General features: G+C 40.5%; 1 protein-coding gene across 4 annotated transcripts in view; it reads right to left on the bottom strand.

Annotated features, from left to right (window-relative positions):
- Positions 1-12,002, bottom strand: part of DLGAP1 (DLG associated protein 1) — a 328,364-nt gene that overhangs the window by 43,852 nt on the left and 272,510 nt on the right. For all 4 annotated transcript variants that reach the window (XM_047793788.1, XM_047793791.1, XM_047793792.1 and 1 more), the window contains one exon: positions 2,635-2,726. In XM_047793788.1, coding sequence (XP_047649744.1) covers positions 2,635-2,726 — 92 coding nt within the window. The remainder of the gene's footprint in view (positions 1-2,634; positions 2,727-12,002) is intronic.

The raw sequence follows: 12,002 nt of genomic DNA, 5'->3' as shown, positions 1-12,002 counted from the left end.
TAACCTGTTGAGCCACAAGGGGAAGGGTTGGTTTGAAAATAGCAATTATTAAAACCTGAAGCAAGTACAATGAACAGTTCAGATTAAAATGGGGGAAAAAAAATCACTTCTACATCTGCTAGTTTTACAGATTAGATTTCAATTCTTGTCCATCTTTGTGAGTATCACAGGTGGGAATTAGAGCTCTTTTGCACTTAACATTCATTGTACCATGGGAATTTCTCCCTTTGTTTTCACAAATCGCATTTAATAGCTGTATAATATTCTTCCTTGGAGACATGCTGTCGCTTACAAAAGCATTCTCTTATTGCTTGATGTTTGATAGTAAACATTTTTCTTTTACAATGACAGATGATGTTCCACAATTGTTTTCCCTTCGCTGAGTGACTTCATTTGGGAGAGCCCTATGAATGGAATTACTGGGTCAGTGGCTCTGGGTAGATGATAACTGTGGTTAATTTTTGGTCATATTAGCTTCCAGAAGGGTCGTACCAACTTTCTGGGCTCCCAGCATTGTATAATCATATCAAACATAATAATATCAAAATATTACATATATACATATTTTGAAAACCTTTTTGATGCAAGTGCAGTATCAATATCAAGAGGCTATAAAATAGGACCCCTTCCATGAACTGATGCAAAACTAATTCTCTGATTTTTAAGTTTATGTTACATGGGGCCTTGCATATAGGAGACATTCCATAGATATTTATTGAATGGCTGGATGGATGACACCCAACTGCTTTCACACAGAAAGTGGCAAAGTTGAGATGATATCCTGATTTATAGCATAGAGTTCTTTCTCCTACTTTAACTGCAGCTTTAATTCATTCAGCCAGCATTTACTACCTGTATGTGAAAAGTACATGAAAAGCACAGTCCGAAAGCTGGGAGTACCCCTATCAATGAAACATAGTTCTATCCACCCTGGTCCTCACAGTTTGATTGGGAAACTTACACACCTCGCTGGACCAAATCCTCATTTATCAAATGAGTGCACTGACCTCAGAAGTCCCTTCCAGCCTCTGGATTCTGTGATCTCAAACTCTCAAACTCTAAACTCCCCCCTTCTAGATACTAAGACTCGAAAGTAAGGTTATGTTAAAGAGTCATCCAAAGAAACTGGTGATTCCAGACAACGACAGGGAATCTTCTCTTCCTCCTACTCCTCATGCTTCATTCATTCATCATTCATTAAGCACAGAGTAAACGAGACATTATTAAGTTCTAGAAATAAAAATAGGAGTGAGTCCTTTTCTCTTTAAAAGTCTTGAGTCTACAAAGACATGGAGAACAGACTTGTGGTTGCCAAGAGGAAGGGGGGAGGGAGTGGGATAGATGGGGAGTTTGGGGTTAGTAGGGGCAAACTCTACATTTAGAAAGGATAAGCAATGAGGTCCTGCTGCACAGCAAAGGGAACTACATCCAGTCTCTTGGGCTAGACCATGATGGAAGATAATATAAGAAAAAAAAATGTACATGCATATGTAGGTCACTTTGCTGTACAGCCGAAATTGGCACAACACTGTAATTCAACTATAATAAGAAATAAATTAAAAATTAAAAAAGAAGTTCCCGTCGTGGCACAGTGGTTAACGAATCCGACTAGGAACCATGAGGTTGCGGGTTCGATCCCTGCCCTTGCTCAGTAGGTTAATGATCCGGCGTTGCTGTGAGCTGCGGTGTAGGTCGCAGATGCGGCTTGGATCCCGCGTTGCTGTGACTCTAGTGTAGGCTGGAGGCTCAGCTCCGATTTGACCCCTAGCCTGGGAACCTCCATATGCCGCAGGAGCGGCCCAAGAAATAGCAAAAAAAACAAACAAAACAAAACAACAACAACAACAACATAAAAAAAATCTTTAGCCTAAAAATAGAAGGTTTTTTTTAAAGAGTAATAGTTTGGCAATACAACAGTGTTTGTGTGTGTGTGAATGTGACTTATTGTACTGTCAGGGAGGAGAAATTTCCCCCTTTACTCCTCTCCACTTCTTGTGGCCAGACTAAAAACAAAATTGACACAAACCAGATTAAGGGGAGAAAAAGAAACAATTTTAATTTGTGTGGGCAGAGGCCTCGTGGAAATGGGACCTAAAAAGTGGCCGAAGCAGGTAGCTTTTCTACTTTTTAACCAAGAAGCTATAAATTTGAGAGGAATTGACAGGTTTGGGTGTTACAATTAGTAAGGAATTTAAGCACGGTTTGGCCTTGAGGAGTAAATTAGTAAAGAAGTAACAAGTATACAGACTTTCTCAGCCCTGCATTCCCCAGTACAAGGAGGGCACCTTTCATATGGGAGATTTATTTCCTGTTTTCAGGGGGACAGAGAAGAGGGTAAAAGTGTCCCTTTTGCATTGACTATTTCTTAAGTAATTTTAAATCAAAATAATCAACATGACATTGAGGCATGTCTGGGGATCCCCTGATACTACTATTCTAGCTGAAATTTAAATGGTGTGGTCTTCAGTATTAAACTAGAGGAGTCAGCTAATATTGATGCAAGCTTACCCTTTAAATGTTCGCAAACGTTTAATGAGAAATATCATTGAATGTTGAAGGTTTATCATGGGGAAAAAGACTTGTAGCTTACTTGCCAACCTCAAGACGCACGAGTAGGAATGCATGTGGACTCACCACTTCTCTTCTTCTACTTGTACTCCTACGGACTGGAACTTACTGGGTGCTTTATTTTCCCCTATTTTGTCAGGTTCTTCAGCATCATCCACCTGAAGAAATAATCAAAAGTGGAAGTGCTCTATTTTAGTCATCTGGCTTGAAAAACAGTCACATTTTATTAGAAACATCGGTAGTATGACTGCAATGTTTTGTGACCTGTCCCCCTTTTGTTCAATATTTGTGTTTTGTGTTTTTGATGAGCGCCGTTACACTATTAGCATGCACTTTGACTCTGCTGATCTAAGGAAAATGCAATTTTGTTCACTCCCAGGATCCCTAATGTCTATGATTCCTCCATAGCTTTGTGAGAATGTACTTACCTGTGAGCACTATATGAGAAGGGAGGACCCCGTGGGATGCTGTTTTTGCAAGTTTTGAATTTGCAGATGACAAAACACAAAAGAAGGAATAAACTTCATTTCTTGTTATTAGGATCGTTGACATTGGGAAATTTAGGTATTAACCTTATTAAGATAAACTGTACAGTGTCTTCATTTTTTTGCCCCTTAAATTAAGGAATTGGCTTTGGATATGACTCCATAGTTTCTAAATAGCTATGTATATACTGTAGTTCATACAGAAACTGTGTCGCTATATAACTCATGTGACAAATCCCCCAAGAATCACTGTCAATCCTTTGATGCCTATTTGACCTTTTTTTTTTGAGAAAGGGGAATCTTCAATGATTTTTAATAAATGTATACAGTTGCAACCACTACCACAATCCAGTTTTAGAGCATTTTACTTGACCATCTTTTAATGTATGTAGATTATGTATAAGAATGATTATTAATGCTACATATACACAGGTGAGATTATATATTTCTTCTGTGGGCAATTTGCTGTATTCATTAACACTGCTATCTTTTGGGCATTTTATCACATTAGTAAATACAGCTCCAACTCAGTCCTTTTGTTGGCTGCATAAACACTGCTTTCAAGGGCTATGCAAGCAACGCGGGCATCACAGTAATTTTCTCTCTGTTGCTATTACGTTCAGTATTGTAATGAATATTTCATATGTATCTTTAGAACAATTTTGCAAGTGTCGTTTGGGAAAAATTCTTGGAAGTAGAAAGATTAGATGGAAGTACTGAGCTTGTTCAGCTGTAAAGGATATTGATAAATTGCTCTTCAAAGCATTTCTCAGAGCATGGGAATATCCATTTTTCAAATCCTCACCAACATTAAATATTGGCAAACTTTAAAATTTGTGCTACTATCACAGGTTAAAAATACTATTAGCCTCAGGAGTTCCCGTCGTGGTGCAGTGGAAACAAATCCAACAGTATCCATGAGGATGCAGGTTTGATCCCTGGCCCCGCTCAGTGGGTCAGCGATCTGGCGTTACAGTGAGCTATGGTGTGGGTCACAGATGTGGCTCGGATCCCGAGTTGCTGTGGCCGTGGTGTAGGCCGGCCGCTGTACCTTTGATTGGAGCCCTAGCCTGGAAATGTCCATATGCCACAGGTGCAGCCTTAAAAGAAAAAAAAAAATAATCTATCAGCCTCTTGTATTTTAATCTGTAACTTGCCTATTTATATCCTTTGCTAGTTTTTTCTGTTTTCCCTATTGAGTTGTTTATTTTCTTACTTATGGCATCTCTCACCCTTACACCCTTTCCCAGTTATATATACTGTAAATATTTTCTCCCAGTTTATCATTTGTCTTTAAAATTTTGTCCTTCATAGTAGAGAATCTTAAATTACTTTGTAGGCAATCTAGATTTTATGGTTTGGAAAAGCCTTCTTTCCCCTGAGCATAGTTTTTAAACTTCTATTGTATTTGCTTTTATGCTTTCTTTTTTTTTTTTCCTATTTAGTTCTTAAATAACATATACTGAAATATTTGTGTAGAAGATATAGAAATCTATAACATTTTCTGTAAAATCATCTACCTGTAACATTTTGGGGAAGGTATATTTTTTTTTGCAATTTGTTCTATGGTTATTAGCTTTCTTCTCCCCGATTTTATATTTCCTCTTGCATTAATATTGGTAATTTACATGTTTGTTTACTTTACCTTGGCTTTAAAATTTTCCTGCATAAAATTATCATAAGAATCTTTTAAGAAGTTTTTCTCACTCCAAATATTTGATTTGTATTTTCCTCCTCAATAAATAGACATCTACATATTAGGTCTTTTAAAGAACCAACTTTGGGAGTTCCCGTTGTGGCGCAGTGGTTAACGAATCCGACTAGGAACCATAAGGTTGCGGGTTCGGTCCCTGCCCTTGCTCAGTGGGTTAACGATCTGGCGTTGCCGTGAGCTGTGGTGTAGGTTGCAGACGTGGCTCGGATCCCGCGTTGCTGTGGCTCTGGCGTAGGCCGTTGGCTACAGCTCCGATTCAACCCCTAGCCTGGGAACCTTCACATACCGCGGGAGCGGCCCAAGAAATAGCAACAACAATAAAAACAAAAAGACAAAAAAAAAATAAATAAAGAAAGAAAGAACCAACTTTGTTTTATTTTAGTCTATTTCTACTGCTCTGTTTTTTTCCCTAATGAATTTATCTCTACTTTCATTATTAGTAATTTCTTCGTTTTAAAATGTTCTTTTTCTTTAAATTTATTTTTTTTATTATTATTATTATTTTTTGTCTTTTTGCTATTTCTTGGGCCACTCCCGCGGCATATGAAGGTTCCCAGGCTAGGGGTCGAATCGGAGCTGTACCCGCTGGCCGACGCCAGAGCCACAGCAATGCAGGATCCGAGCCATGTACCCACTGAGCAAGGGCAGGGATCGAACCCGCAACCTCATGGTTCCTAGTCGGATTCGTTAACCACTGCGCCACGATGGGAACTCCACAATGTTCTTTTTCTAGTTGAGTGAACTGACTATTGTGTTTGTACCTCAATATTTCTTGCTTAATTATGAAAGAGCAAGGCTTATGAATTCTTCTGAGATCACAGCTATGGCCCCAGCCCATGGAGATGATTTCTAGCGATGTCATTGTCATTCATTTCGAAATAATGTCTGTTTCCTCTTTTTTTTTGTCTTTTGTCATTTTAGGTTGCTTGTGGCATATGGAGATTCCCAGGCTAGGGGTCTAATCAGAACTACAGCTGCCTGCCTAGGCCACAGCCATGGCAATGACAGATCTGAGCCCCGTCTTCGACCTACACCACAGCTCATGGCAACTCCGGATCCTTAACCCACTAAGCAAGGGCAGGGATTGAACCTGCAACCTCATGGTTCCTAATAGAATTTGTTTCTGCTGAGCCACGATGGGAACTCCTCCATTTCCTCTTTACTCCAAATGCCATTTAGAAGATCTAATATTTTCAAATGGTTAGATTTTGTTACCTGCTTAGTGTTGATTTCTAGTTTTAATGCATGATGATTGCAAACATGACAATAATATTCCTTCTTTTTGGAATCCTCTAAAATTATCTCTTTGGGATCATTAATTTTGTCATAATTTCTTCTAAAAAATCTCTTCCCAAATATGCAGTCATTCTGATTACAAGGACATCAAAGAAAAGTTTATGAAGTCGAATACTGCTAAAGAAAAAGTTTTTTATGGGAGTTCCCATGGTGGCTCAGTGGAAACAAACCCGACTAGGATCCATGAGAATACAGGTTTAATCCCTGTTGTTGCTCAGTGCATTAAGGATCCAGCATTGCTGGAGCTGTGGTGAAGGCTGCAAACACAGCTCAGATCCTGCATTGCTATGGCTGTGGCATAGGCCAACAGCTACAGCTCTGATTCACCTCCTAGCCTGGGAACCTCCCTATGCCGAGAGTACAGCCCAAAAAGACCAAAAAAAAAAAAAAAAAGTTTTTTTTACACCGGTTAAAGAATGGAAAGGTAGGCTTTGTTCAAGGGGACTATTGTGATAGGTATGGGCACAACCACAGCAGGGTTTTTCTGTAGAAGAGAGAGATGGGTTCGACTCCATATTTAACAAGGAAAAGTGGGAATTTATATCCAAGGAGCAAGGTGTGTGTCAGGGGGTAAAAAGTACTCAGAGCAAACATCAGGATTCAGGATTCAGGGGAGGATTCTGGCTAAACTCTCTTAACATTTAGGTTAGGTCTGAGGGCAGGCCAGGGTGACCTGACATCACCAGGAAGATGGAGAGAGATGAAGAGCCCATCAGATACAGAGGGTGATCAGGGCTCAGGATTCTGGGAAACTCATTTACCAGGATCCTCGCTAAAATGGGGCGATGCAAAGATGGACATATAAGCACAAAAGTCAAGGCCTGGTTAGGAAGAGAATTCAGGAGGACAGTGACCTGATTCAGGAGAGACTCTGTCTATACAATCGATTGATTTTCACAGTCCTTCTTTATGAGTGAGTTGATTATGAATCAGAGATAATGTGACCTTTTTATTTCTCAAAGCCCTCTTTCAAATCATAGTAACAATTCATTTGGATTGTACTGTTCTAAAAGAACTTACTTGGAGTTCCCATCATGGCTCAGTGGTTAACGAATCCAACTAGGAACCATGGGGTTGCGGGTTCGATCCCTGGCCTTGCTCAGTAGGTTAAGGATCCAGCATTGACGTGAGCTGTGGTGTAGGTTGCAGACACGGCTCGGATCCTGCATTGCTGTGGCTCTGGCATAGGTTTGGCAGCTACAGCTCTGATTAGACCCCTAGCCTGGGAACCTCCATATGCCGCAGGTGCGGCCCTAGAAAAGACCAAAAAAAAAAAAAAAGAGTTTACTCAACGTGGCTGAGGCAAGTTTTGCCATTTGCAGCTGGACTTATCTCTTCAGACAGGGCATGAAATAGATGTCTACATGGTATTGGACCGGTATTAAAGGAAACAAGTGAATCTTAGGAGTACAGTCTCATACAACTTTATTTTTGATTCAAAGAATGAGAAAGAATAGCATTTCACATCATGTGAAAGATTAAGCTAAGAAGCTCTTTTAGGTTGTTTTGCAACTTGAGTTAAATGAAATAGACTGACGTCACAAGCTAACATCTGGAGGTGGAGGAGTTACAGTCTAAAGCTAGTATGTGAAACTCATTTGTAGCTGAAATTACTCTTGAAAGACTAAGCGATGATGTAACCAGCTGCAGTCATGGGCCACCTCTGGGGAGAACAGGAGTTAGAGGTAGAAAGAAGGGGGAATTCATATTTTGTTCTGTATACTTTTATATCATCTGACCCTTGACAAAAATACTGTATTATGTATTATTTATTTTGTCATTTTAAGAAAAAACAAACAAAAATTACCATTAATGTTACCCTTGACTTTTTAGAAGACATACAACTTTGCTCTAAATCCAAAGCCACAAGATCGAAATCCAATTCTCCCACCTGCCTGGGACTAGAACACCAGAAAAAAACATCAAAGTAGTTGACTTGCATTTTGGAGCCATCTTCTATAGAAATACATATTTTTAAAGTATTTTAGCATCAGGCTTAGGGCCGTGAGGTGCTCCCCCTAACAGAACACGGGAACCAAGATTACGTATTCACCACACCCACCCTGGGCTTTTGGACACACTCCTGCTCCCTCACAAAAATAGCTCATTTATTCACCCACCGGACAAAGTGCCTTGTTCTGGTGAATTTCTTATTGTCTAGAAGGTCCAAGCCCATCTTCTCTACCCAGCTGCTCTGTGGCACAGGGGCCAGGTCACTGAGGACTCCATATCCCAGCTTCCCTTGCTGGCCAGCTTTCAGTTAGGTTCTAACAAAGGAAGGTTGGAGGAGAGGAGGGGCTTCCTTTCTGTTCCCATCCTGTGCGGGCAGCTGTGGCTCCAGGCTCCATCCCAACAGCCTGTGCGCCAGCTGCTCCCTTGAAAGTCTAGGCATCAGGTGGCCACGTTCTTCTTGTGGTCTGGAGCTGGTTATCTGGGCCTCCCCTCTGAGTCCCTAAATTCTGGTTACCCTTGCTTTAGACTTCTGCTCCCTTCGTCCAAGGAGTGGTGACTGCTTACTGCACTCCCTGCATCACCCTCTCAGCCTTCCCATTCCTGTAGAACCAATTTTGTGTATTAAACCACCTCTGGGTGAATGGGATTCTAACTGATTCCATATGGCTATGCTCATGTAAATTAAAAACCCTTAGGATCTCAGCCAGAGTAGGATGCTGCAGCCTTACACTATGGGGTACTCACAAAATTACCCAATGAAACTTTTTTCAAAAGATGCGTGATAGATATTTCCTTTAAGAACCATGATGCTCAATGCACTGAGAAAGGAAGAAAGGAAGCAGGGGTCCGAGGATGAGAATGGAGGATGTACCCCATTTGAGGCTTGACCCACCTATCCAGACTTATTTGCATCAAAATGTTGTCTTTTTTTTCTTTCTTTGCCTTGTCCAGGGCACGCAGAAGTTCCCAGGCCAGGGATCAAACCCATGCCACAGCAGTGACAACTGCTGAGTCCTTAACTCCTAGGCCACCGGGAAACTCCCAATGTGTTGTCTTCTTAAGCTTTAGACATTGCATGTAAATTTATTTCTGTGACTTTAATCTTCTTATTTAGATCCAAATATTGAACAATGTCCCCTCTCTTATATAGGCTGTAGGGTGATCTACCTAAACTTATGAAGAGGCGTTCAAAAATTTTAAATATGTTGCAGGGTTAATTTTTTTTTTTTTTTTAACAAGTAGCCGCACCTGCGGCATATGGAAGTTCCCAAGCCAGGGGTCGAGCCATGGCCACTGTAGAAGCAACGCCAAGTAGTTATGCTGCGAGCCACACGGGAAGTCCTGCAGGGTTAATTAAATCTCTGTCCTGGAAAAAAACTAAGAACTCTCATGGTAGATGATATAATTTTTGTGTTTTTGGTTGATCATAATTTTAAAGAAGGATAATATTAATATAATAACTAAACCTACTACTTATTGAGCCCTTAGTATGCCAGGTGCTATGTAGTGAACCTTACATACATTATCTCTGTTAGTCTTTATTATAATCTATAAAGTGCCCAATGAAATAGCAACTATTATTATTCTTATTTTCCAGAGGAGGGAACTATTAAGTAATTAACCTAAGTTCACCCAGATTGCAAAACCGATGATTATAATATTAACTATTCGATATGGATTAAATTTAAAATGTTGAGGGAGGTTTGGAAACTCTGACCCTAAAGAGGTAAAGTGTGAAAAGGAGGTTAAGGTCCTAATATCACTTATTTGGGGGACTATGATTTAAATTGGGTTACAGTGTAATGAAATTTAATGACTATTTTGTGCCCTAAATTTTAATTGACATGTTAAAAGAAGCAGGATAATGTGCTCACATTAGATGTCCAGGTACAGTCTGGGCTCTGTCAACATTAGTTGTGTGAACTTGTCTTTGTCCTCATTTCTGGGGTAGGGATAATGAGACCATCTATGCCATAGGGTGGCTGTAGGGGCTGAATGAAGCAACCATATAAAGTATGGTATGCTCTCATCTAATTTCTAATTTCTGTAGCTGTGAACAATGATTGGAGGAAGAGGAAGAACATTTCTTTTGCTCACTAAAATATCCAAATATTCAAGATGCAGGGTGGTCTCTGAAACAAAGACTTTCTCCCCACCATTATTTATGAATTTCAGAGTAGTTCCATCATACCGGGTGAAAGTGATAATAATATAAGTTGGATGTCATTTTTTTTTTTAAATGGCTGCAGTGGCATATGGGAGTTCCCAGGCTAGGGGTCACATCAGAGCTGCAGCTGCTGGCCTACGCCACAGCCACAGCAACGCCGGATCCTTGACCCACTGAGTGAGGCCAGAGATCGAACCTGCATCCTCATCTGTTGGGTTTGTTCTCGCTGAGCTACAATGGGAACTCCTATGACTGCTTTATTCTAAGAATTAATTTGGAAAGTAACCTATAAGACCAACCTTCAGACCAGGGAGGTGATTAAGATAGATATACAGCAGCTTGCCAATAAAATGAACAGCAAAACTGATAAAACAATTACCTTTATATTAAGTGAAAAAGGGCAAGGTATAGGCTAATGTGAGGTATATGCCGGGTAAAAAAAGGGAAATAGAATAAATAAAATATCTATTGGCTTGAATACATGCAAATATCCCTTCGGGAAGATGCAAATATTGGTTAAATTGATTTTCTCCAGAAAGGAGAACTAACTGGCTATTGAACAGCAGGTAGAGAGAGGCTGGTCACTGACCACCTTTTTATAACGTTGGAATTTTGAGCCATAGGAATATATCCTCTATTAAAAAATAATGTAAAGTAAAGAAAAAAAGTAAATGCTAAGGAAGTGAAAGAAAACCATCATTATTAGGTGCCAATAAAGTGCCAGTTAGGAAGATGGATTTTTTTTTTTTTTTTTTTTGCTTTTTAGGGCCATACCTGTGTCATATGGAGGTTTCCAAGCTGGGGGTCCAATAGGAGCTACAGCTGCTGGCCTACACCACAGCCACAGCAAGGCAGGATCAGAGCCATGTCTACGACCTACACCACAGCCATGGCAACGCTGGATCCTTAATCCACTGAGCAAGGCCAGAGATCAAACCCGTGTCCTCATGGATCCCAGTGGGGCTCATTAACCACTGAGCCACAAAGGGATCTCCTGGATTTTTTTTTAATTGTGGTAAAATATACATAATATAAAATTCTCCGATTTAACCCTTTTTAAGTGTACAGTTCCAGTGGCATTAACGACACTCACATTGTTGTGCCACCATCACCACTATCCACCCCCGGAATTTTTCATCATCCCGAAACCCACACAGGAAGCTGGATTTTGTAAACTCAATCCTCAAAATAATCCTTTGTGGGCTAGATGAGAAAAACAGCCTCAGGAAGATTAAATAATTTGCCTAGGACAACACAGAGGACCAACCTCTGCTCTTCCCCATTCCTCAGAATCCTCTGGGCAGTGGGAGGGAATTAGTTTCTGGGAGAGGGGTAGGGGTGGGGAAGGTGGAGGCGGGGGTGAAGACCCAGCCTCCTGCGGTGTCATCTGGTCCCAAGCACCAGCGCTACAAATTCTTTTCGGAAACTTGATGACTCGTGCCATGGTAACATCTAGGTTATAAAAGAGCATTTGACTCACTGCTACCAAAGAAAGTTTAATTGCCCTTTAAAAGTGGACTCTGCAGAATGGACAGTGAACGTACATCATCACTGTGAAAACGTCCCCCACGCTTAGCTCTTGGATGTGCCTTAGAGTTGGTTCAGTGTGGATAGATTTATTGGACACCATGTCAGGAGGTTATTATTCAAGGGCACCTGCAGCATGGCACAGCCCAACAAAAACAGGGGGTGGGGGCGGTGGAGAAGAATGACCCTTCTTCATGGATGGAGGGAAATTTCTAACAGGTTATATGCCAAGCTGAGCCAATATAAAAACCAAGCAAGAATCAGTTTGATCTTATCATCTGGCAGCAGAAAA

This window comes from Phacochoerus africanus, chromosome 8, assembly GCF_016906955.1.
Source record: "Phacochoerus africanus isolate WHEZ1 chromosome 8, ROS_Pafr_v1, whole genome shotgun sequence".
NCBI lineage: Eukaryota > Metazoa > Chordata > Mammalia > Artiodactyla > Suidae > Phacochoerus > Phacochoerus africanus.
This window is presented reverse-complemented; position numbering and strand designations above follow the sequence as displayed.